Here is a 26,949-nt window from a genome sequence, read left to right as displayed (position 1 = left end):
TACTTTTATTGTTTTATATAGAGCATGAAAACATCATCGGGCCATAAGAAATTTAAATACAATGAATTGCCCGTCATATTCACAATGTTTTACTGGATTTCAAACATTTTAGTCAGGAATTATAGTTTGGGGAAAACCCAACTATGATTTTGTAGTCATATAGCCATCCTGAACATCATGTATATTTTATAGTATAGAAGATATGATTCTGCAGCCATAGACTCAAGCATGCTTTGTACTATAAAAGGATGTACTTCGTAATATAAAAAATATAAAAAAAGGATATTTTATATCTGAGAACTAATTGTTATCGTTTAGCACGTTATTAAAATATATTTGTGAACATATTATTAACAATAAACATGGTCTAAACTTTCTTAGATGCGTAGCATTCATCGTGTTGTAGTTTGGGAAAAACCCAACTAGTAATGTGATACCACATGAAGTTTATGTCACAATAACACGTTAACTAATGCAGAAAATAAACATGACTTACTCATCAGATCGATTTTGAGGGAAATCCAGCCTTTACTCAACGCGTGTTCTTCCAGAAAGTAGGAGCGATGAACTCTTCACTGACGCTTTGTTTATGCTCCGCGCGAGGGTCACGTGGTTATTTACATGTGAACGCGAGGGGGCGGGATCTCATTAAAAATAATGAGTTAGACGGGACAGACTGAACATCGTGTTGGTTTCATACGGATTACTTCATCACAGAATATTTGTTTTCGATATGACTTACTTAATTTGAAAGAAGACACTTCAAGCTTTCTATAGATATAACTCCAATGTCTGTGTGTTGAGTATTCGCTGAGTTACACTTCATTTTAGTGACGCATTTCTGAAAATAGATCGCGGAGACGGAGAAGACAGAGAGCGCACCCTGATTGTTTTCTTTATTCTTCAAAAGCACAAAGTTTAGTTGTTATTATGAGTGAATACAAATAAAAGTAGACCCCTTACAGATTCGAATGGTGTATTGCTCTTATCTGAATGATCAAAAATGGCAGAGTAATTCAAGCTCATTTCTGCCTTATCAGGAAAATCTGCCCCAAAACGCGTATTCGCGTTTGTCGGGCTCAGAGGGTTAAAAGTTGTTATTACCAGCTCTACGAGGGTGTGAACACTTCTTACAAGTCAGAATTGTGGAAATGTCGCCACAATAACAGACCGGTGTGTAAAACTCTCTGACATATTTTAAAGGTTTTATGCCGCAAACTTTAAATATTTCACATACTTTTGAAAATCCAGCGTTTAGTTGATCCTGACAAGTGCTTGTCGTCACAGTTGTAAACACAACAGCTTTCTTCTTTCGTGAGGGGGTTTGGCGTTACAGCATCTTTGTTTCCAGGCAGAACATTAAAGAACGCGACTCACACATCTCCCGGAAATCCTGTAGAATTCAACTAATACGATGAAGACTTCGAAACTCCAGAAGTGTTTCCACTTTTGTGTGCCATATGCATCAGACGTTTAGCCAATGGTCCGTGGGCGTGACGTCTGAGGCTGAAACTAGAATCTTGTAGTTACAGTAATTTCATGGCGTGAACGCACCTTTAATATATGGGAATGACAAGCTCTAATGCTGCCTTCACGTGCTATCGGAACTTTCCTAATTCCTATTTCAGAAGTTATGATTACGAGCTTGTTGCATTCAAGTGCTTTGTTGGAATGAACAGGAATCAGGGAGGACACCAGTTTTATTCCTGCAGATTTATTGGGAAAATATTACTAAAGGCAAAATTATATTTAGTGTCCCATTCACTGACAACCATATAAATGTTCACAAAGCTATCTAGATAATCCGCTTGTTGATGATTCTGTAATTTCAGTAAAACACAGGCTATTTTCACTGTGTATAAAGCATACAATACATTTCAAATTATTATTCATATATGTAAATATGCATAACATTAATGACAAGACGACCAAATCTAGCTGTTGTGGGAAAAGAAACTGATAAATCATACCTGTCACAGCAGTAGTTTTCTCCTCCTTAAATGATTACCACTGTGCTCTTATGTGTTGTTAATACATTCACACAAACTGATGGTATGTTATTCAGTTAATGATACAATTCTTCAATATCGGAATTTCTGACTCTTTATTCTTTTCATGCTGATTATGGTTAAACCAACTATCCAGACCAGCCCCAAAAACACCTGCTGATAGGACATATGACCGGTCTGTGAAACAACCACAGGATTTTAATGAAAGCATGTGTCCTGGTTTGAGGTAAAATATTGGATGTTTTTGTAATTGTTTTAGGTGCTGTAATCATCACACATCACTAAAACACACTATTAATAATCAAACACATTTAATAAACCATGTGTACCATTATTAAAAAAATAACATTTAGCTATTTATAGCTCTGTATATTTACTTCCCAAACCTGTGTAATAATCTGGTATTTTAATTTTACAGCCATGACTCTGAAGTCCTCAACACATTTAAATCAAACCAGAGGAGGAAGTTTCAGTGTCTGTATGAGGGAACGGCAACACAGGGAAACCCAGCACTCCTGAATGAGATTTACACAGAGCTCTACATCACAGAGAGTGAGAGTGGAGAGATCAGTGATGAGCATGAGATGAGACAGATTGAGACACAGTCCAGGAGAGCAGCAACAGAGGACACAGCCATCAAATGCAGTGACATCTTTAGACCATTACCTGGACAAGACAAAGCCATCAGAACTGTGCTGACAAAGGGAGTTGCTGGCATCGGAAAAACAGTCTCTGTGCAGAAGTTCATCCTGGACTGGGCTGAAGGAAAAGAGAATCAGGACGTCCAGCTCATATTTCCACTTCCTTTCAGAGAAATCAATTTGATGAAGGACAAAACACTTAGTCTTTCAGATCTTCTTCATGTCTTTTTCCCTGAAACTACAGAAATGGAAATATCCAGTGATGAATATAAGGTGTTGTTCATCTTTGATGGTCTGGATGAGTGTCGTCTGTCTCTGGATTTTCAGAGTGATGTGAGGTTGTGCAATATATCTAAACCAGCCTCAGTGGACGTGCTGCTGATGAACCTCATAGTGGGGAATCTGCTTCCCTCTGCTCTCATCTGGATCACCTCCAGACCAGCAGCAGCTGATCTCGTCCCCTCTGAGTGTGTCCATCGAGTGACAGAGGTACGAGGCTTCAATGATCCACAGAAGGAGGAATACTTCAGCAAGAGAATCAGTGATCAGAGTCTGGCCGACAGGATCATCTCACATTTGAAGTCATCAGGGAGCCTCTACATCATGTGCCACATCCCAGTGTTCTGTTGGATCTCAGCTGCTGTTCTAGAGAAGATGTTGAGTCGAGTAGAGAGTGGAGAGATTCCAAAGACTCTCACTCAAATGTACACACACTTCCTGATCCTTCAGACCAACATCAAACATGAGAAGGACTATGAGAAGAAACTGAAAGATGAAGACATGATTCTCAAACTGGGTAAACTGGCTTATCAGCAGCTTGTGAAAGGAAACCTGATCTTCTATGAGGAAGACCTGAGAGAGTGTGGCATTGATGTGACAGAAGCATTAGTGTACTCAGGATTGTGCACTCAGATCTTCAGAGAGGAGTTTGGCTTGTATCAGGGAAAAGTCTTCTGCTTTGTTCATCTGAGCATTCAGGAACATCTAGCAGCTCTATATGCACATCTCTCTTTTACCAACAACAACATCAATGTGTTTGACCAAACCAAACATAGTCTGTTCTCCAAAGTTTTAAAATGGATGAGTTCAGTATTTTATCTTATCTTATCTTATCGTATCAGTAAGTTGCATCAGAAAGCTGCAGATGATGCTTTACAGAGCAAGAATGGGCATCTGGACCTTTTCCTGCGTTTCCTTCTGGGTCTCTCAGTGGAGTCCAATCAGACTCTCTTGCAAAAACTACCGACACAGACAAGATGCTGCTTCTACAACAAAGAGGAAACAGTTCAGTACTTAAAGCAGAAGATCAGGGAGAATCGCTCTCCAGAGAGATCCATCAATCTGTTCCACTGTTTGAGTGAACTGGGTGATCATTCACTGATGCAGGAGATCCAAGATTATCTGAAATCTGGACAAATAGGTGAAACCAAACTCTCTTCTTCACAGTGGTCAGCTCTGGTTTATGTGTTGCTGACATCAGAACAGAAGATAGATGGTTTTGATCTAAAACAGTTTATTGGAGCACAAAATACAGCAGATGAAGTTCTTCAGAACCTGCTGCCTGTGGTTAAAGAATCCAGATCAGTTCAGTAAGTAAAACTTACAACATGTGTTTCATGTCTGTGAGTGAGATACACTAAAGCAGCTGAGGAGGTTTTTATGTGATCTTTGTGAGGGCTGGATATCAGGGTGTAAGATGAAGATGAAAGTTTGAATGTGAGGGGATCAAAATTAATAGAAAATAACCTAGATTTGCACTGTCTGTTCTCTAATGATGTTTTTTAATGTATGTTTTACTGCCTGCATAAATTACATTTGCATTTTCTGTACAGTATGAATTATTGCTGTGTCACGGATGAAGGTTGTGTTGCTCTGGCTTCATGTCTGCGATCAAATCCCTCAAACCTGAGAGAACTAGATCTGATTCAGAATAACATAGGAGACAGCGGAGTGAAGCTGATCTCTGCTGGACTTAAAGATTTTCACTGTAAACTGGTAACACTGTGGTAAGATTGTATAAACATTGTATAAACATACAAACTGTATAAACATTCTCATTCACCTCCTACTGGAATTATTGACTTCTATATTAATATAAGGTGCCCTTTTATTGCATATAGCTCATTAATTCTACTGAACATTAGGTGATTTAGCTGTACTTAAAAATGTTAAGTAATATGTACTTATTGTGTTCATGATGTATTGCAAAATGAAGGTGGCATATGAATAAGGTTAGGGACAGATATTGTTGTATTGGTCCATGTGAATTAAGATAATTAATTAAAATAAATATTTTATTTTAATGAAAGGTTGGATTTTTGAAAAAAAAAAAAAATCATTAATTAATGAAAGATCAAAAGGATAAACATTGCAGATTTATTTTTACAGCCATCTTAGATCATACTTACCAAGGGTGCCAATAATTCTGGCCATGACTGTGGGTCCAGTGTAAAATGCAATTTGAGAACCTTTGACTGAACCTGTTTAATGTGCCATCTTTTTATTGTAAAGATATGGCTTATTTGAGTTGTATATCTTAAAATGCAAAAAAGGGTGTCATTGTTTTCTACAGGTTGAATGATTGTGGTGTCACAGATGAAGGTTGTGTAGCTCTGGCTACAGCTCTGAGATCAAACCCCTCACACCTGAGAGAACTGGATCTGTCATGGAATAAACTAGGAGATTCAGGAGTGAATCTGCTCTCTGTTGGAATGAAGGATTGCAAACTGGAAACAGTGAAGTAAGTTAATCTCTCTGAGAATCACACACACATTGATACTCACAAAAAATATTCATATTCTGACATATTCACAGTTCTGACAGGAATGTAGGATTGCGATCATGAGCATCTCACTTATAATAAACCCATTCAACGTATCTGCACCAGGTACATTTTTTGCTAGAACTGAGTTTAGGTGTTTTTACACTGGACATATCAAAGTAAACATTATAAATGGGTACATTTGTCTTTCTGAATGTGTGCATGATGATGCTGTACTGTATTGAAGCACCCACATCTGCAATAGCCAACGGCAGATGAGGAGGAACTTTCAGTATGGTGCTTCTCCATTCCAGTGCTGTGATTGGCTGCTGGCATCAGAGGGAACTCATAGTGTGGCCAACACTTCTTCCATTTAGCTTACATTTACAATATCTGATGTGTGCATTCATGAGTATATGAATAAATTTGAATATATGAATAAAATCCTAAATTAACGATTGTGTTTCTTTAATAAATTTGGATTCAAATGGATTAGTTTTAAGAACTTTTTGAAGCATCAAAGTGGTAGTTGTGTTTATTATCAATGGAGGGACAGAAATCTCTCTCATCCCTACATTGGTTTTTCAAAGTTTCCAAGTGGTACAGACACTATAAACCCTGCCTAATAAACACATTATATATGTTTGTTTTGTTCCCTACACAGGCTACATAGCTGTTATCTCACTGATCATTGTTGCAAAAGTTTGTCTTCAGTTTTACAATCCCCAAACTCTGTCCTAAGAGAGCTGGACCTGAGTAACAATGATCTGCAAGATTTAGGAGTAAAGTTTCTTTCTGATGGATTGAAGAGTCCAAACTGTCATTTGGAGATACTGAGGTAAATTATTTTCTATAAAATAATTAACAAAACACTTACACCATAAATTACTTAATACAATCAAACTGTTCCTCTCAAATATCTGTCACTATGTGGTATATTAGCATAATACACACCCAAAGGCATACGCAAATAGAAAAGATTAGGCTTCATGTTGCAGAGATGCTGTGTATTTCAACGCAAAAACAAAATTACTTTGTTTGGCCTTCTGAAAATGGAAGAAATTAGAATAAGAGTGGGAGAGTACAACACAGGCTATACACAAAGACTACTTACCACTGTGAAACGTACTGCTCAAGTCAGGCTTGCACAGTTGGATCTGATCGATCGGTTTGATCATCCGCGTTTTCAGAATTCGACTCATGCTACATTTTAAGATGAATTAAGGGTGTTGGATACAGAGTATGTGAGCGGAGTGGAGCGGCAACAATTTCCCCTCCACGCTCTAAGCTTTCAGTAATCACTCCGCTCCAGCTCTGCTTTGGGTTCACCATTTTCCGCTCCGCACTCCTCTCCTCACTCACTGATGGGTCAATATCACCATAAAGTGCCTTTCAACCCTCACAATACTCAAAAATGTTGGTTTTAATTTTCCATTCACTTTCTGTCATATCATAAATAGTAGACACTCAAGTACTATACAAACGTATTTGCTGAGCTCCCACACATTTGTTTTTAGAGAATTATGGGCCATTATTCGAAGCATAAACCATAAGTTATGTCAACCCTCTCAATGACATATGTAGTACTGCTAAATACGTTTTCAATGCAAAATTAAGATGCAAATTATATTTTATGAAAGGCAGTTACATCCTCAATCACATTGATATACCTCCCCCCATTGATTTTAGTTTTCGCAATATTATCTATAAATGAATGCTATGTCCACCCTGTCATGTTTATGTCCACTCTATCGAGTCTAAGTGGCCGAAATGGTGGACATTTTGGAACAATGACAGGGTGGACATTTTAAGCTTCAATTCACATATTAGCTTACAACAAACTGTGACTAGCTAAATATTTAGTCTGGTTGTTGAAGAGAATTTGGTATATTTAAACTTACATATTTTGAAGATACTGTATTCGAATCACTTCTGGCATATTTTATGCCGACAGGGTGGACATGTTACGTTTTGGCAAAGCAGGTAAGCAAACTCATGCGAAGAAAATTTGTCAGTTGAAAAGTCACCAACTTATTCACCTCAGCCATTGAAATTCCCTTCACTGAAGAGACAAACCCATCTGTTGTCACTAAAGGGGATGGCATTTTTCTAGGGGCGGATTCCCCAATACAACAGGGTGGACAACCATTCAAGGGACATGGACAAACTCTTTTTTATTAAGTAAAAATATTATTTTTATTACCAAATGATCAATACACTCAAATTGAGAAATCTCTTATTTAACAAAATATTAAAAGGAGAAATTTATGATTTGACTATTCTACTATCATTCAAATTTAATGAGCAGTGCATGGGACATAGCAAAATAACACACATCCTCTTACACAAAACAAAAAAAAAAATAGAGAAAAAGTATTTAAAGAGCCAAGTAATGCTTTTGTTATGAATATGAAAACTTAGCCTAATATAATTCAATTCAATTCAAGTTTATTTGTATAGTGCTTTTTACGATACAATCGTTGCAAAGCAGCTCTACAGGAATTTAAGTTTCCACAATATATTTATATATTGCAGAACCTTAATATGTTTGACTTATGGCAAAATTTGGTAAATCTGTATGTTGTCTGAGCGTTGGCATCCTCTGAAGTCCTCTGAGGGGTTGGCATCATCTTTCTCAGGTGTTCGGTCGTCTCAGATCATTTAAGGGTTGGATCCAGACTGAAGCTTGTCATTCCTAGTTACCACGGGATGTTAATCCCGTGGCAGAAACAGAGAAACAAATAGAGACATAATTAGCGTAGCTGCTGTTCCATCTAAGCAAAAATGATTTGTTCAACCCAAACTAAAGAATAATAATAAACGTACATTTGATCAGATATAACTGCAGTACAAGATTATAAGATGCATTATGTGAATGCTTGGCTAAAAAGATGTGTCTTTAATCTAGATTTAAACAGAGAGAGTGTGTCTGAACCCGAACGTTATCAGGAAGGCTATTCCAGAGTTTGAGTGCCAAATGTGAAAAAGCTCTACCTCCTTTAGTGGACTTTGCTATCCTAGGTACTACCAAAAGTCCAGAGTTTTGCGACCTTAGGGAGCGGGTTGGATTGTAGCGTGGTAGAAGACAAGTTAGGTACGCAGGAGCTAAACCATTTAGGGCCTTATAGGCAAGTAATAATTTTTTGTAAATGATACGGAACTGAATAGATAGCCAGTGCAGAGAATATAAAATTGGGATAATATGATCATATTTTCTTGACCTGGTAAGAACTCTAGCCACTGCATTTTGGACTATCTGTAGCTTGTTTATTGAAGATGCAGGACAACCACCTAGCAGTACATTACAATAGTCCAGTCTAGAGGTCATGAATGCATGAACTAGCTTTTCTGCATCAGAAACAGGTAGCATTTTTCGAAGCTTGGCAATGTTTCTAAGATGAAAGAATGCTGTTTTTGTAACATGGGAAATATGATTTTCAAAGGACAAGTTGCTGTCTAATATAACACCCAGATTTTTGGCTTTAGAGGATGTGACAGTGCATCCATCTAGTTGCAAATTGTAATCCAAGAGATTCTGTGTACAGTTTTTTGGTCCAATAAGTAATATCTCTGTCTTATCTGAATTTAATAGGAAGAAATTATTGGTCATACAATCTTTTACATTTTTTACACAATCTATTAGTTTAGATAGTTTAGAAGTTTCATCTGGTCTTGTTGAGATATATAGTTGAGTAGCATCAGCATAACAATGAAAACTAATCCCGCATTTTCTAATAATATTACCAAGAGGCAGCATGTACATTGAAAATAGCAGAGGACCTAGGACAGATCCTTGTGGTACTCCATACTTTACTGGTGATAATTGTGATGACTCTCCCTTTAAATGAACAAAGTGGTAGCGATCGGACAGGTAGGATCTAAACCATCTTAAAGCCTGCCCTTGAATACCAGTATAGTTTTGTAATCGATCTATGAGTATGTCATGGTCTATAGTGTCGAACGCAGCACTAAGATCAAGTAATAATAGCAATGAGATGCAGCCTTGGTCTGAAGCAAGAAGCAAGTCATTTTTAATTCTTCATAGAGATCATTTTTTTGCAAGAAGGAGCACAATTGAGCAGACACAACTTTTTCTAAAATTTTAGACATAAACAGAAGATTTGAAATGGGTCTGTAATTTGCCAGGTCATTAGAATCTAGTTGTGGTTTCTTAATAAGAGGCTTAATAACCGCCAGCTTGAATGGTTTTGGGACGTGACCTAAAGATAACGATGAGTTAATAATATTGAGAAGCGGTTCTTCTGCTACAGGTAACAACTCTTTCAGTAGTTTAGTGGGTACAGGATCTAATAAACACGTTGTTGGTTTAGATGCACTGATAAGTTTATTTAGCTCTTCCTGTCCTATAGTTGTAAAGCACTGCAGTTTTTCTTTGGGTGCGATGAATGAAGCTGAAATACTAGACGCAGTAGAATCTACATTTGATATTGTATTTCTGATGTTATCTATTTTATCAGTAAAGAAATTCATAAAGTCATTACTATTAAACTGTGTGGGAATATTTAGATCGGGCGGTGTCTGTTTATTTGTTAATCTAGCCACTGTGCTAAATAAGAACCTTGGATTGTTTTGGTTATTATCTATGAGTTTGCGGATATGCTCTACCCTGGCAGCTTTTAGAGCCTGTCTATAGCTGGACATACTGTTTTTCACGCAATTCTAAAAACTTCCAAGTTAGTTTTTCTCCATTTGCGCTCAAGATTACGAGTTTCTTTCTTGAGGAAACCATGGCGCAGTACGTTTTTCTCGAACCTTTTTCAATTTGAGGGGGGCAACAGCTTCTAATGTATTAGAGAAGATAGTGCCCATGTTGCTAGTCATTTCGTCTAGTTCATGTGTATTTATGGGTACACAGAGCAGTTGAGATAAATCAGGCAGGTTATTTGTGAATCTGTCTTTGGTGGCTGGAACAATAGGTTCTGCCCGGACGATAACGCGGAGACATATAATTAATATCAGTAATAGGCAGCATGCACGATACAAGGAAATGATCAGTAACATCGTCACTTTGAGGTACGATATCTATATCGGTAAGATCAAGTCCATGCGATATAATTAAATCTAGCGTATGATTAAAACGATGAGTGGGTCTGGTGACATTTTGCTTGACTCTAAAAGAGTTTATTAGGTCAGTAAACGCAAGTCCTAACGCATCATTTGTATTATCAACGTGAATGTTAAAATCTCAGACGATTAGTGCTTTATCAACATTAACTAATAGATCTGAGAGGAAATCTGCAAATTCTTTTAGGAAATCTGTATATGGCCCTAGCGGTCTATACACAGTAGCCAGAGCAAAAGATAAGAGAGATTACTTTTGCATATCTAACAGTGTAACATTAAGCAGAAGTATTTCGAATGAGCTAAACCTCCTGTATCCTGTTTTCTGAGTAACATTGAGAATATCACTATATATTGTTGCCACACCGCCGCCACGACCAGTCTGACGGGGCTCATGTTTATAACAGTAGCTTGGTGGAGTAGACTCATTTAGACCAAAATATTAATTTGGTTTCAGCCAGGTTTCAGTCAGGCAGAGTACATCAAAATTATTATCTGTGATCATTTCATTTACAATAACTGCTTTGGGTGCGAGTGATCTAATATTTAGGAGCCCAAGCTTTTAAAAATTGTTTTTGTTCATTTATTTTGCATTTTTCTGGTTTAATCACGATCAGATTTTTTCTAGATCCTGCATTAAATGTATATTTGGAACTCGCTATTCGGGGAACAGACACAGTCTGTGTAGATTGGACAACGCAAGTACTTCTATCTTTTAAGTGGGTAGAACAAAAGTCATCATAGCAGTTATTTGAGAATTGGCTTACTAGTCATATGGAGCGTAGCGTCCTGGAGATGTTGTCCGACAGGAGTTCCGCTCCGACTCTGCTGGGGTGCAGGCCATCAGCACGAAAAAGCCTAGCACACCCTTTCATAGTCATTTTTATGTTATCATGGCAAATGAGTTATTTATGTACAGGATACCAAAAGGCACCCTACAGTGATATTGACCCTGATATCAGAAACACTGCTCTACCTTCATTCCCTGAGGAAATTTACTGAAAGTATTTCAATATGCTTTAAAATATCACAGAAGTTCTGTTCATAATTAGGGTTGGGTACCGTTCACATTTGAACCGGTACGGTACCGGTATCGGTACCTGAAATTCGGTACCGGTACCCAACGGTACCTTTTTTTGGTACTTTACTCTCTGTGTAATTACAAAAACATTTATTTCAGTGAAAAATTAAGTCCAAAACTCTCAATTTCAACATTTTGAACAATAGGGCCCAACAATTTATTTTCTATTTTTTCTTCTAGAAATTATTGTGTGTTTTTTTTTTCCTGATAATCAAAGGAAGGCATGAAACATTTATTTACTTTTAATCAAATGAAAATGAAACCCTTTTATTTTTGGGCAAACAAACAAAGGTTTACTGTTAAAATTAATACATGGTAGAAAAATTGAAGTGAAGTGAAGTGACATTCAGCCAAGTATGGTGACCCATACTCGGAATTCGTGCTCTGCATTTAACCCATCCAACGTGCACACACACAGCAGTGAACACACACACACCGTGAACATACACCCGGAGCAGTGGGCAGCCATTTTTTGCTGCGGCGCCCGGGGAATTGTGAATATTCCTTTAAAAAAAAATTTTTTTAATAATAATTGTATTTTTGTTCTACAATTAAGTGGTTAATGTAGTTGTAATAATTATTTTTATAATTTAATTGTTTTATTTAAATTTGACAGTAAATAGAAGACGTACATTATACTGTACAAAAGTAATACAAGAGTAATATATTTCCGTTAAACCGCACTTTTATTTTGACAGGTTGCCATGAAGTTTCTGTGTGTATAAAGTATGATATGATGCTAGTTTTCTCAAATGAAACGGTAAAATTGTCATGAAGTGGGACTCACTGTAACGAGGAGTCAGGCTGAGTTAGATCCAAATGCAGCTTTATTGGAGAAGTCAGACGGGAGAGTCCCAGGTATGAGGCATGATGGGAATTGGAGTTTGAGGTGGTGTGCAACAGTTAGTGTAGTGCAAGAGTTCATGTGGTGAGTGAGTGACCTCTGGTGGTGAGTAAATGCGAGTTCATGGCCAGGATTCGTGACACTCACAGCCTGTAAGTGTTCATGTGTTCATGTAGTGATATGCAGAGGCCGAAAATCACCGCGAGTTCAGGTGTACTTCAGTATTTATGTAGTAAACAAAAACGTCTTTTTGCGTTTTATTAGTCACATACACTAGTTCATATCGCGATTCGAAATAAGTGACAGACCTTTTATTCATCCAAAAAATTACGAATTCCGCGCTATAGAGTACATTCTTTTTTTATGAATGGACTCCGCCATCCTGTCCCTAGAAATGTAAGCATACTTCAGAACATTTCGGTTTGCCCTGTGTGTCGTGTTTTAAAGCGTAGCAGGGGTGCCATCATGTCACAGGGTCTCTCTCTCTGTCTCTGTCTCTCTCTGCGCCCAAATGCATCAGGTACCGAAATTGGGTACCAAATGATTTAATGTGAATCGGTACTCTGTAGTAATGACGCAACTGTACGCAATATGTACCCTTCAAAGTACAGAGTTCGGTACCCAACCCTATTCATAATATATATTAAAAGAAAATGATTACATTTGGATTGTTCCCTAATAGTAGACTAGTCAATGAGAAGAGGCTTGGATGACCAAGATTTTATTAGTTGCAGAAAAAATATAAAAATTAAAATTAAATAAAAAAATTAAAACAGTCGCGTGGTGCAGCATGCAGTCTGTTTACAGCTGGTCTAAGTGGTAATATACAGTACATCAGGCACACCTACAGTATAATATATATATAAAAGTTTAAAAGAAGTATAATAATAACACACTTGAATAAACGGTTTCACTTTATTTTGATAGTCCCTTTAACACATTCTGTTGACTATAAGTAACATTGCACCTTGCACCAACATTGCATTTCTACTAACACTCATTAGTATCACTGTATTAGTAGACTAGTAGGGTTAGGGTTAGAATAAGTTGACATGCACTTGCAAAGTTACTTACAGTCAGTAGATTGTCTGTTGGGAGACCATCACAATAAAGAGTTAGCAGATATGAAGCAGACAGTCTACTAATACTCTAATGAGAGTTTTTTGACATGTAGTTGCAACATTACTTAGTGTCAACAGAATGTTCAAAAGGGACCATCAAAATAAAGTATTACCGAATAAACATTTATTTTTTCCGTAAGGGTAGTGCTCTATATCTTTTGGGAGAGGAAGGCATACTGTTACATTGACAGCATAGTAAATACACATGAATGATATGTAAAGCAGAATTACAAATGAACAATAACATTAAACAGAAAAAAACAAGAGCGCACCACACTTCCATTTAAACATTATCACAGGACAAGGAACTGAGGCAATCTAAATAGACACAGGGACTAATGAACACAACATGAAACAGGTGCATAATTCAGGCAAACAGGAACAGGGAAAACCAAATTAAGCACAATAAAAAACTAAACATAAGCCTTACATTACACCCCCTTGTCAGTGCCGATAGCCTCGGGGGCAAGCGTGCTGACATACTTTACTTTACTTTACTTTTGTCATTTAGCAGACGCTTTTGTCCAAAGCGACTTACAAATAAGAAAAAGTAACTAAAACTAAAAAGTTACAACTCTATAAATACTATCTACCCACATATTTAAGAAAATAAAGAAATTAAATCGAATTAACACATGCATATAACAACAACATTTCAATAATAAACATATCAATGAAAAAATTAAATCAAAAGCTACTACTATCCCTTCGGTGTCCCTGCCCGGTGGAGTCACACGGTAGAGTCATATATGACATATAGTGCCATTGTGCTTTGGGCGACCTGAATTCGAGTTCGGGCTGCAGACCATTCGCAATCATATCTCTCTCTCTCTCTCTCATTTTGCTTCCTGTCAACTCTATACTGTCTTAGGTTACACTTTATTTCGATAGTCCACTTTAGACATTCTACTAGCTATAAGTAACTTTGTAACTACATGTCAACTACATGTCAACTAATTCTCATTAATGTGCAACTACATGTCTACTAACTCTTAGGGTGGACTGTTAGGGTAGGTTTAGGGTTGGTAGAGTAAGTTGACATATACTTGCAAAGTTTCTAATAGTCAGTATGTTGTGTGTTGTGGACGCATCAAAATAAAGTGTTAGAAGATATTAAGCAGACAGTCTACTAATACTCTAATGACTGCTAATTGACATGTAGTTGCAAAGTTACTTACTGTTAGTAGAATGTCTAAAGTGGACTATCGAAATAAAGTGTTACCCTGTCTTATCATAATGGTGAATATGGCAAAAATAAATCTTAAAATTATTAAATCTTAAATAGTACAAGTTATAATGTTTAATCAGTGAGAATGATTATTCCACCAAAATTACTATTTTTTCACTTCCAATAGAAATATCAAATCATATCACACATTTATGTAAGGATGGGGGATTCAAAGGCCAAAAGGTAGTGAACTACATAATAATTCTTCAGACATTACCATGTGGACAAGCACCTTCAAGGTACTTGGAATTTTGTTAAATTGCTTAAATGCATAATACATAATAAATGGTAAAAATATGTATAATTGTTCAAATAACGTTTTCTATGAGACAAATTTCAGCTTTTACCCTTGGTGTCTAGGGACAATGTAGAAATTATGTCTCTGTAGACTTTACTACATTAAGAAACAAAAATAAATACTAGTTATTGTAACTGCAGAAAATAACTAATATAGTGCACTGAAATAAACTGCACTGTTTGCTTGATTTCAGAATGCCAAACAATATCATGTAGACTGTTGTGTTGTGTGTTCTTGTAGATTGTCTGGCTGTATGGTGACAGGGGAAGGCTGTCGTTATGTGTCTTCAGCGCTGAGTTCAAAGCCCTCACACCTGAGAGAGTTGGTTCTGAGCTACAATCACCCGGGAGATTCAGGAGTCAAGTTGCTCTCTGATATTCTCAACCATCCTGACTGTACACTGGACAAGCTCAAGTATGTTAAGCAGGATTTTTGTTTATTTTTATTATTCTATTATTCAAATTACTCAATATCCTTGTGTCAGATTGAAAAGCATGTAAAATATAAAGAATGTGATACATTTGTTAAGATTATTAATAAACTGGAAAAATGCTTATCTGTTGTAACAATCAGTCCACTGAAGGCAAGTTGTAAGAACCCATGTGCAGCTTTTATTTAACAAAGTGATATTCAAAATCCAAAATCCAAACAAACGAAGACTCGACGACACAAACTTGACGTGAAACGGACTTGGCCAGAAACAGACTTGACTTGGCATGAACAGAAACACAACTCACCAACAGCAGTTTACACAGATATTACTCAGCAAGAGACAATAGGCGCATTCGTCTTGAAGCAGCACTGCGCAGAATGATCACTGTATGACATCAAAGTACCACGAGAGCGATTCGAATGCATAGGATCCCTCTGCTGTCTTATCTCTCTCACGGTACTTTGATGTCATACAGTGATCATTCTGCGTAGCGCTGCTTCAAGCTGAACGCACCTAATGGCAACATGAGGACAATAAATACCAAACAATAAGGGTCACATGACACAAACCAACCAATAGGTGTGTACGACTTGAAGCGGAGCTGCGCAGAATGATCAATGTATGACATCAAAGTATTGCGAGAGCGATACGAAAGCATAAATATCCGTCTGCCCTCTTATCTCTCTCGCGGTACTTTGATGTCATTCTGTGCAGCGCCGCTTCAAGTCGAACACACCTAATGGGAAACAAGGCACATGACTAAGACAACCAATCACAACATGACACATAGACAAGAGTAGCACATGACATGATCACATGAGGGGCAAGGAACACATGACAGGAGCATGAAACAAAACAAAATATCAAAATAAAAGACCAGAAAACCTAAACAAGAAACAAAACCCAAACCCTACGTTACAGCTGTAAAGGTTGGATTTTGAATTCTAAACAAGCCAATGTTTATGCTTTAGTACTTCCAGCTAGTAATGAGAAACCAAGGCTTTTTGAACTGTTTGAGGCTTTCATCAAATTGTGCCGAAAAACGGTTCATTACTCGAAGCTTTTAACACAGTGCGCATTAGCGGCATCTGGTGGTCAGATTTGGTTTCTCCACCACTGCGTTTCAGAGGATGGTTTGAAAAAGTTTTCAATCTGTGCCAACTCGTGTCATGCTCAACGGATTCACATATTGATCAATAATAGAAAATATACAAGTGTGTGTTTATGATTAATAATTGACGTGAGTATAGTTACAAAAAATATTTTAGGTGAGCTGTTCGGGGTCTCTGAGACCCCAGCTGTAGAGCATGATTAAATGCAATAGAGTTGTGACATGCTTTCAGTTTCTGTCTGGTGTTGAGGTTATTCTAAACTATTCCACTGAATCCCAAATAAGTGTACACACACACACACACACACACACACACACAACTAAGTCAATGTAAAGTCAAACACAAGAGTCATGCGAAAAAATGCACTGATTTTTTCCAAACCAGCTGTTCTGACCTTCCAATACTGCATGACTATCGAAGCTTCAAGCATAATCAGTCAGGTGGTATTGTAATTTCGATACAAGCATCGGTTCAGGGTGTGATACAATAGTGCCTTGAAAACTGCATCGGAGCATCCTGTTTAATACTTTTGTCCCAATTCTGACAAATTGACTGTGTTACTGATTTTAATGCATCAAGAAGGTTACCTTGATGCATTAAAATCAGGTTAAAGCATGCTATAAGACATACGTCTATATCAGACGTGAATGGTGGGACCTGACAAAAACAAACAGAAAGTATTATAATCAGTGATGCTCTCTACACTGGATGCAGCATGTTGAGATATGACAATTTCCAGACAGTAAACTGATGCCCCGTTCAATCTCTGAAATACTCCAAGCACTCGCACTACTTCTGAACATGAAGAGCAAATGGATTTGCAGCGCTCGCTCTGTTGCATTCAGTGTAGACACAATGTCAAAAAGAATGTGTATTACATTTAAAATAAATGCTGTTCTTTTGAACTTTATTTTCATCAAGAATCCAGGTAAATTGTACACAACTTTTTTTTTTTAACATTAAGTAAAATATTTCTTGAGCAGCAAATCATCATGATTCCTGAAGGATCATGTGACACTGAAGACTAGAGTAATGATGGTGAATATTCACATTTTTCATCACAGGAATGAATTACATTTTAAAATTGGGATAATATTAAACATTTTTTTTTTATCTAATAAATGCAGCCTTGGTGAGCATATGAGACATCTTTTATATATTAATCTCCAACAAGCTACATAGTAGTTTTATGTTTTTACATGAATTTTTACTGTTTTTCATAGTGTTTGGTCAAATTGCTTGGAACCCAATGTCAGTTAATTTGACCCACAACAAAAAAATAAAATTGCCTTTTTTTTTTTTTTTTCTATTTTTTAACCCAGCAGGAGAGTTAACATTAGAATTAAGGCGTTGTATGCCATTTAAGAGTTCTTAAGAACCCGTGGTTATCTTGTGTTACATAAGACAAAAGAATAGCGAAATACCACATCTCTCATTCAAAGACACTGAGCAGTGATTGCGATTGACATCAACAGACATAGGAATATCATACACTAAAAAATTAATGGTTCCCAACCACGTTCCTGGAGGCCCCCCAACACTGCATATTTTGTATCCCTGCGTCTCAATTCACCTACTTATACTTAGCCCTAAAAGTATGTACTCTTTTTGTGAAGAAAAAGTACATACTTTTGAGTGTGTAGCAAAAGAGTAGGCAAGCTTTGGGACATACTATCCTGCCATAAAACTGCGTATTTCACCGACACTCTCTGTCACATCCTGACACCATAAACTGACATGTCAATCATCTTGTCACAGTTATTATCCTCCACATTTCATTAATTTTGTTTCCTACCTATTGGAGTTGATCTTCCAGTCATGGGTCTTTGATGCGGAGACTCTCCTCATATTAATGGATAATGATGCATTTAAAAGTTAAGGTCCTAAAGGATCTTTTGAAAAGTTAACATTGTTAATGCAGATTAAATACAACATGGATAACACTAAATAAATATTTCTTATCAGGTCAAATTTGGATTATTAGTCACTCATCCTCACGATAATCGACCATGTTTTGTAGTTTTTGAACGGTTTTTACTCATGTTTGTAGTTCTGAATACATCCTCGTCCAAGTGCAATGGCTTGTGGGTAATATTAGCCTTCATATTCTGCCCGAATGCACACTTCGAAAACCTGCTGGAAATAGTAGATCATCCGGGGACTCTTGGCATACTCTTTCTAACATACTATGCTTTGGGACACACTTATTTTAATCTCACATACTATTTAGGATGGATAGTATGGACATTGAGACGCAGGGTATGTCTCCTTTGTCTGACACACCCCTTTCAGGTCTTGGAGTCTCTGCTGATGAGTTGAATCAGGTGTGTTTGGTTAAGGAGACATGGAAAACGTGCAGTGCTGCGGGGCCTCCAGGAATGTGGTTGGGAACCACTAAGTCACTGGTAAACTGTGCAGAGCTGTGGCCCTCCAGGAACTGAGTTTGAGACCAATGCACTAAAGCCCGATTCGGACGGTAATGGTTTCGCATATGGACGTCTGTAAAAATAAATGTACATATCACCTCAGTGATAAAACTCATGGATTCGGACGGTGATTTATTAACAGTGGAGCAGCGACTTCTGTGATCCTGCGCACCTGGGAACGTGCTGCTCACGTCTCTGCTCTGCTCTGCTCTGTCTGCTGTAAATAAAATTAATTTTATTGACAAATTTATTCTTATTAGTGTGTAAAATGTATTTAAAAATACTTATTATTATGTAAAATTTATTCTTATTATTCCAAGCATATTTTAGAATATTTATTATTTAATTATTTAAATCTCCTGTTTAAAAATAGGAAAATAGGTATTGTTGTATATAATTCTACGCGATATATATCTGTTTATAATACACATTTTACAATTGTATTGCATACCTGCTGCTGCCATAATAAAGACCCATTTCGAATGTTTATGTGCTATTATTCTTTTTCTGCTCCCAGTTGCTGTGGTTGATCAGTCATGAAGTATTGTTCTTTTAAATACTTTCCAGCATTTCAGAAATATTATGTATGCAAATTACACCGAAGTACAACTTTACCTTACGGTGTTCGGGAGTGCTCAAAAAGGGTTTAAACTGAATTTTGAATTGATTTCTTCTCTTATACTCAAGAGATGTGGATTCGGACGGCAATTAAATTAGCACACTACCTTGGTGTTTGTCAAAAAACAGTAAGTAATTCGGCCGGGGATTTTTAAGAGGGTGGTGAGAGAAAAACACAGACATCCTGGATTCGGACGGCATTAAAATCACCAACTACCCACTGTATATGGTGAAAATCACTTAGGTCCCCTTGAGAAACAATTACCGTCTGACTAGGGCTTTAGTTATACATTTATTCCTAGAGGTGTCGAACAATAACAATCCCAAATACCCAACTGTATTCTAGAAATAAGTCAGGAAAATGCATCTATTTATAGATGCTATATCTATATATAATCTATTTATCAGGAGTAATTGGAAATATAATTTTTATAATTAAGAATTGATTAATCATTCAACACTGCTCTATGTGAATTTAAACTGAATATGGCACTGTGTGTTTTATAGTGTGGATCATGGAGGAGAGTTCAGGATTACAGCAGGACTACAAAAATGTATGACTACACACACACACACACACATGCACTTAGCTATATAAATGGGGACGTTACATAGACTTTTATTGTTTATATATACGGATAGTTACACATTTTACAACCCAACCCTAGTTAAGTAGGTACACAGACACAGCTTTAATGTTGTTGTTTGATAAATAAATGTCTGTCTTCTTGTGTTCAGATGCCTGTGATCTCACAGTGGATCCAGACACATCACACAATCATCTCATTCTGTCTGAGGAAAACAGAAAGGTGACACATGTGAGAGAATATCAGTCATATCCTGATCATCCAGAGAGATTTGACAAGACTCTTCAAGTTCTGTGTAGAGAGAGTCTGTCTGGGCGCTGTTACTGGGAGGCTGAATGGAGTGGAGATGCTGTTATATCAGTGACATATAAAGGAATCAGCAGGAAAGGACGGAGTGATGATTGTGTATTTGGACACAATAAGAACTCCTGGAGTCTGAGACGCTCTAATGACAAATTTACTGTGTGTCACAATAGCAAGTTCACTGACATACATGTCCCTTCAGGCTCATGTAGTAGAGTAGGAGTGTATGTGGACGTATCTGCAGGCATTCTGTCTTTCTACAGTGTCTCTGACGCACACAAACTCACACAATTGCACACATTCACCTCCACATTCACTGAGTCTCTCTGTGCTGGATTTAGGGTTTATGGTTTGAACTCCTCAGTGTCTCTATGTGAGATTAAAACCACTGTGAGAAACAAAAAAGATGACACACCCAGCCCACTCTCTCTTTGAACTGTTGCCCTCTGGCTGGCGCTACAGAGCACCGACCACCAGATCAGCCAGGCACAAGATAACTTTTTCCCCCACAGGCTATATTCAGCCTGAACAGTTAAAACTCTCATAACTATACAGTATCCACCATAACTATGCATTTTTAAATAACCTAAAAATAGTTTTAAGCCGTCGTTTTGAGTCTCATTGCTTATTCAGCATCGGATGGGGCTCCCCCTTCTGGTGCAGCAGAGCCGCAGGCTCCCTTCGGTCACAGTGAGAGCCCTCCATCCGACGCATCAAACCGCGCCTTGTATTCAGCTGCAAGAGGAACTCTCCCTTGCGGTGCAGCAGAGCCTGCCTCTCTGCGTCTCCCTTCAGACGCAACGAGAGTGCCTCCATCAGTCGCTTTGAATCTCATTGCTTCTTTAGCATCGGACGGGGCTCTCCCTTCCGGTGCAGCAGAGAGTCCCTCATTTGATGTCTTCCATCATGCTCCTCTTTTAGTGGCATGTATGGCTTGCCAGTTCGAGTGTTACGTCCCTTATTGCTCTGGGAGGGATGTTTTTCCCCCTTTTTCTCTCTCTTGCTACGCTCTCATCTCACAGGACCTGTGATTGGACCATGCTTCCGTCAGTCATTGATTCTACGTGACGTTTTGAGGACCAATCAGACGTGGGTGCATATAAAGACCTGGATGTGACACGAGTTCGGGAGGAGCGTTTGCTTTTCATTTGTTTGCTCTCTCATGTTTACTTTGGTGTTTGCTCCTGTTTTTGTTGTTGTTTTCTGAATTTGAGTTATGGTGTGTTAGAGATTTCTCTTGCGAAACTTTATTGTTCATTGGCTGTTTAACTGCGTTTATGCTGTGACTCGACTCTCGGTGTACCCGAGTTTATTCAAGTCCTACTTCGACACATAAGGTGTGTTCGACTTGAAGTGGCACTGCACAGAATGGTCAGTGTATGACATCAAAGTACTGCGAGAGCGATGAGAGAGCAGATGGATCCTTATGCTTTTGAATCGCTCTCGCGGTACTTTGATGTCATACACTAATCATTCTGCGCAGCGCCGCTTCAAGTCGAACACACCTACAGTGATGAGACCAGTTCAGCATGTCACATGACTACACGCAGGGTAAAGTTGTCTAAAAACACAAGTTTATGTTTATAATGGGGCAGTCGTGGCCTAATAGATAGAGAGTTGGACTTGTAACCCGAAGGTCGTGGGTTCGAGTCTCAGATCCGGCAGGGATTGTAGGTGGGGGAGTGAATAACCAACACTCTCTCCACCCTCAATACCACGACTGAGGTGAGACCCTTGAGCAAGGCACCGAACCCCCAACTGCTCCCCGGGCGCCGCAGCATTGGCTGGAGCAGCCACTGCTCCCATCCAAGTGTACACACAGTAGTGAACATACACCCGGAGCAGGTGTAAATGCAGAGCACAAATTCCGAGTATGGGTCACCATACTTGCATTACACCACTTCCCTTTCCCTTTATGAGCGAGTGCCAACTTCTGTATTTATGTTTGTCAGTCAGTGTATTTAGTGGTGTTCTATGCTGAAGATGTTATTTTCTTTGATTCCTTTGTTTAGCTTAGTATTGATTGGTGTTAGTTAGATTGTTTTTTGTTTTATTATTTTCTTTTCTTTAGCACCACTCTTGTTTTGTTAATCCATTACATTTGTACATAATTTGTAAATAGATATTTGTTGGCTTTTTTGAAGGCATTTTGGGTTTACTGTTTATATTATTATTGGGAGCTTTGTAATACTGAAATTATTTATTACTTATACAGTTTTGCCTCTGCCTGCTTCTTAACTGCACACACCGCACCTCCATAGCAGAGAAAAGTGTTTTAGCTTAAATATCCTTTTATTTATTGAACATTTTGTGTTACCTCCCAAAAACCCTAGATGCCAAATGATTGGGGAGATGTAACACAGACGCTGTGAGCCGCAGCTCCCGTTGAGCACTGCATGAGCTCTCCAGGTCATGCTGTCCCCTTTTTTCTTCACAAATTCTAACCCTCCTCCACCCCAACTCTTTACTCTTAGGCCCAATCCCATTTCTTCCCCTTAGCCCTTCCCCTTTTCCCTGTTTTGCACGTTCACGTGAAGGGGTAGGGGTGTCTCGATTCTCTTTTGGTTGGAGGGGTAGGGGAAGGGCCAGAGAGCCCTTCAAACAAAGATTTTTCGGGACCACACTTCAAATGAAGGGGTATGAGAATTATCAGCATAAAGCGGCTACAGCGGCAACATGGCTGCCTGAGCGAACGAAAAGACACACTATTAAGCATTAGTAAGAATTATTGGTATTAATAAAGATTTTAATGAAAAGTAATAATTTGTTTGTTACATTCAATCGTGTGTTCATATTTACGGTCATGTTATTCAATGAAATGTTTGCAAAAAATAGCTAAAATTTGCTAACGTCATTTCATTACAGACTGCATCATACATAGACATTGAGGAGGGCTAGTACCCCCAATAATTATAAATAGTGTGACGCGTCGGCTGCCTCCCCCCTTATCATCATCACCACCCCGTCCCGTATTCGCCGCCCTTCGCCAGGCTCCCGACGGGAGTGGGTGTGTGAGAGAGGAGGGGCGCTGAAACAGCCAGGGCTGGCGGCATGTGATGAGGCGCACCTGATGTGAATAGAGCCTCATCACCGCCGCCGTTTAAACGCCGAGCGCGCCTCTCCTCGGGAGACCGGTCTCTTCCCCGTGCATGCACGCTGGTGTCCTCGTGTGTCCAGGAAGGGCGCATCAAGTAGGAGGACTGCCGCACCCGTTAGACGGCTGACGGGCCAGGATGCCGGGCCGTCGAGTCCCCCAGAAGCTCCGGGGGCCCAGGAGTAGGATGTTGCCGCTGGAAGAAGCCGCCGCGACTCGCTCCCGGACCCGAGAGGGGAGCGCGTGCGGCCACTGGACTCCGCCCCTTCCCTGGACCCTTCCTTCCTCCTGAACACTGCCCTCCTTGACAAGCCCCGCAGCACGACGAGGACACCAGATCCCCCTGTTTATTTTGGACACTTTTTCCCCTTGGACACTAATTTTGTTTATGTTTAATAAAAACCTCTCCGAGGCCTGACGCCACGCCCACTGTGTCTATCGTTTGCTCCTCCCGCCACAATAGCTAAACCTCTGACACACTCTGAGGAAGGCTGGGTGGACGAAATGCATCAGTGTGCAGCTTTTATGTTTTTAGAGTGAGCCATGTCTGAATAAAGGCCTTTTATATTTTTGAACCAGAAGAAATGTCTTGGATCCAGTTTTTTCTATAGCTAAACCTTTTTCTCGAATACCTATTGCCAATTCGAGAGTGAGAGAGAGAGAGAGAGAGAGTGAGAGATGAAAGTTGCGTGTATGTGCGTCTGTGCGTCTCTCTTTACAATGAGTGAGTTTACTTCAAAAACAGAGATTTTATCCTCTCGTTGCTGGAAAATATAATGTAGCGATTCAGTATTTAAACTGTTATTAATAAAAGTCGTGGGGCAGCGTTGACGAGTTTCTTTGCTCCTGGGTGTGTGATCTGCGCGATCTCCGATATGTGTGTGTCAGTAAGCAGCTCATTAATACAGAACGGTAAGGCTCTAATGCACACCAGTATAAGTCTGTTTATTGTAAGAGCTAGACGACGTATAATGACGTGTGAAGGTATAGTATCCCCAATTATTAGGGGAATATTTTTTTAGGGGAAGGGGTATAAATTAGAATTGGGATTGGGCCTTAATCTATTCTCATCCCATAGAGGGAGTTCTCTGGGTTTGGGCTATTCCGGGCTCGGAGTGTCATGACAAAGTGGGAGGAAGCAAGTTGGCGAGTGAGTAAGAACTTTTATTTGTAAAATAAAAGTTATATAACAGACAATACACAGTGAAGATCAGCGGCGCAGGGACCTCGATGGACAACACAGAAATTAATGGTGAGATGAGACGGATCCGTAGGTGAAGAGTGAAGCATCCAGACGAGGAACGAGAAACCCAGCAACACTATAAGAACTCCGACAACGACACCAGACAGCATCACGGATCAAAACATGACGGCAGGAACAGGTACAGGAGAATCCGTGAAGACATCAACAACGATCTGACAATGGAGAGGAGAAACTGGTGAGAATGTATAGGTGCGTGAATGAGCTGCAGCTGGCACTGCTAATGAGCCTCAGCTGAGGCGCTGATCAGCGGTGATACCTCGGTCACGCCCACACGCACCTACACACACACACACACATCACAACAATGACACGGGACGAGAAGGAAGCAAATGAATTGGTGAACCGTGACACGGAGCCCTTCCCCAGGACAGCACGCCAAAATTTGCTTACTATTTGCTCAATCAGATTTGATGTAAGGGTGAACTCATGAAACTAAAAAAACAAAGAAGCATTTAGCTGTTTGCTCAGCTTTTTTAAAGTAAGCTAAAGCAACAGAAATCTTAATTTTTTTTTACCTAATTGTCTCTTGCATTTAGTTTTATTTAATTTTATTTATTTATGTTAAATTAAATTATATTTGTGAAATGTTAAGCTAACTTAATCCATTTGTGTTGGGACAACATGAAGCATTTTTGTTGCATTGACTGAAACTGGCCAGTGGTATTCTAGTTCCCAGCATGCTTTGCATAGGGCTGTATCAGGAGCATAAATGTTGATATTAAGTGCTATTTAATGTGTTTTTTGAAAAGACCTGTTATTTGTGTAATATTCAGTTATGTTATATTTTATATCTAAAAGAGTTTCTGATAAGTTGATTTTCTGAGGTTACCATTGTGCTGAAAAATAGAGTTTGTGATTAGGTTGTTGGTGACATATGTACTAGAATTGTGTTGAATATTGTTCTCAATGAGTCACAACTGTGTTAAAGCTAATGCTCATTACATTTGATTGCTATAAAAATCACACATGGCATGTTAGAGAAGTTTTTATTTGTTATAGGTTATTAGCTTGAACTGAAGTAAATAAAATAAGTTATTTTATGCATACTGTTTTGGCCAGGCTTCTGCTACACTCAGTTTCTCCACCCCAATGGCTACAGCAGGTTTCTCCTTCCCTTTGGGTAAACTTCAGTCATCGGTCACACTGGCATCAGCTAAATCCTCAGGCACTCCGTTTGACCATCTGTCTGTGCCCACAGATCCATCTGCCACATCTCCGCTGGTTGTCCCCAAGATGTCGGCAGCCACGGCATCAACATCTTGGCTCCTCCCTCACTCGACTCCGCCACTCTTGTTGTGCTCTGGGTCTGCGCTGCTGGGGTTTCATAATTGTCCAGATGCCATCACTCCTCTGCCGCTGCCAGTCACCATCCCTTTGCCATCCCCTTGCTCTCCACCGAAACCCCTTCGATCCCGCTCTCTGCTCATCTTTTTGTTACACTGCGAGGTTGTGCCTTACCGGAGAGGGTTGTGCTGTCACAGTTATGTTCTGTTAGGTTTAGTTATCATGGACATTTAGTTAGTATTCGCATGTTATCTGTTTTCTTTTGTTCAAATTTCCCATCACTCTTTAGTTACCATGTTCACCATGATTAGTTTCAGCTGTATTTGATTAATTACCTTGTTTGAGTGCTTATTTAAGTTGTTTGCTTGTACTCACTCTATGTTTGGTCATGTTTATGTATACACATGTTTTACTCCTGCCCATCTGCCTGTATTTTAGATTATTTTTTATAAACCTTTTGTTTGAACCTTATTAATCTGTGTCTTCACAGATTAATAAACCTGGATTTTTTTAATGTGTGGAAAACACTTGTTTGCTTAAAAAAAGAAAAACTCAGATTTCTGAAACTACACTCTGTGATGTTTCAAGGTGAGAAAGCAAATTTAACAATTACTGACAACATGTCCTGTGACAGGATGGAACAATACTTTAACAATAAAATCATCATTTAATTCCCACATGTCTAGAAAACACAGACAGTGTTCTGTGGGTAGTATAAGCTAACAAATATAAGCAGACAGCTTCTCAGTCCTCTGTAACCTGA

The 26,949-nt window shown here is 38.7% G+C and overlaps 1 protein-coding gene across 1 annotated transcript in view; it reads left to right on the top strand.

The window, feature by feature from the left end:
* LOC306847238 (NACHT, LRR and PYD domains-containing protein 3-like) overlaps positions 1-24,217 on the top strand; it is a 31,520-nt gene extending 7,303 nt beyond the window's left edge. The window contains exons 4-11 of the mRNA XM_079381076.1: positions 2,146-2,235; positions 2,428-4,239; positions 4,483-4,656; positions 5,223-5,390; positions 6,076-6,249; positions 15,306-15,479; positions 20,162-20,208; positions 20,393-24,217. Coding sequence (XP_079237202.1) covers positions 2,146-2,235; positions 2,428-4,239; positions 4,483-4,656; positions 5,223-5,390; positions 6,076-6,249; positions 15,306-15,479; positions 20,162-20,208; positions 20,393-20,979 — 3,226 coding nt within the window. The 3' untranslated portion in view covers positions 20,980-24,217. The remainder of the gene's footprint in view (positions 1-2,145; positions 2,236-2,427; positions 4,240-4,482; positions 4,657-5,222; positions 5,391-6,075; positions 6,250-15,305; positions 15,480-20,161; positions 20,209-20,392) is intronic.
* The last annotated feature ends 2,732 nt before the right edge of the window (positions 24,218-26,949 follow it).

Source organism: Barbus barbus (assembly GCF_936440315.1).
Source record: "Barbus barbus genome assembly, chromosome: 27".
Classification (NCBI taxonomy): domain Eukaryota; kingdom Metazoa; phylum Chordata; class Actinopteri; order Cypriniformes; family Cyprinidae; genus Barbus; species Barbus barbus.
Note: the sequence above shows the minus strand (reverse complement) of the source record. Positions and strands in the feature narration are given on the sequence as shown.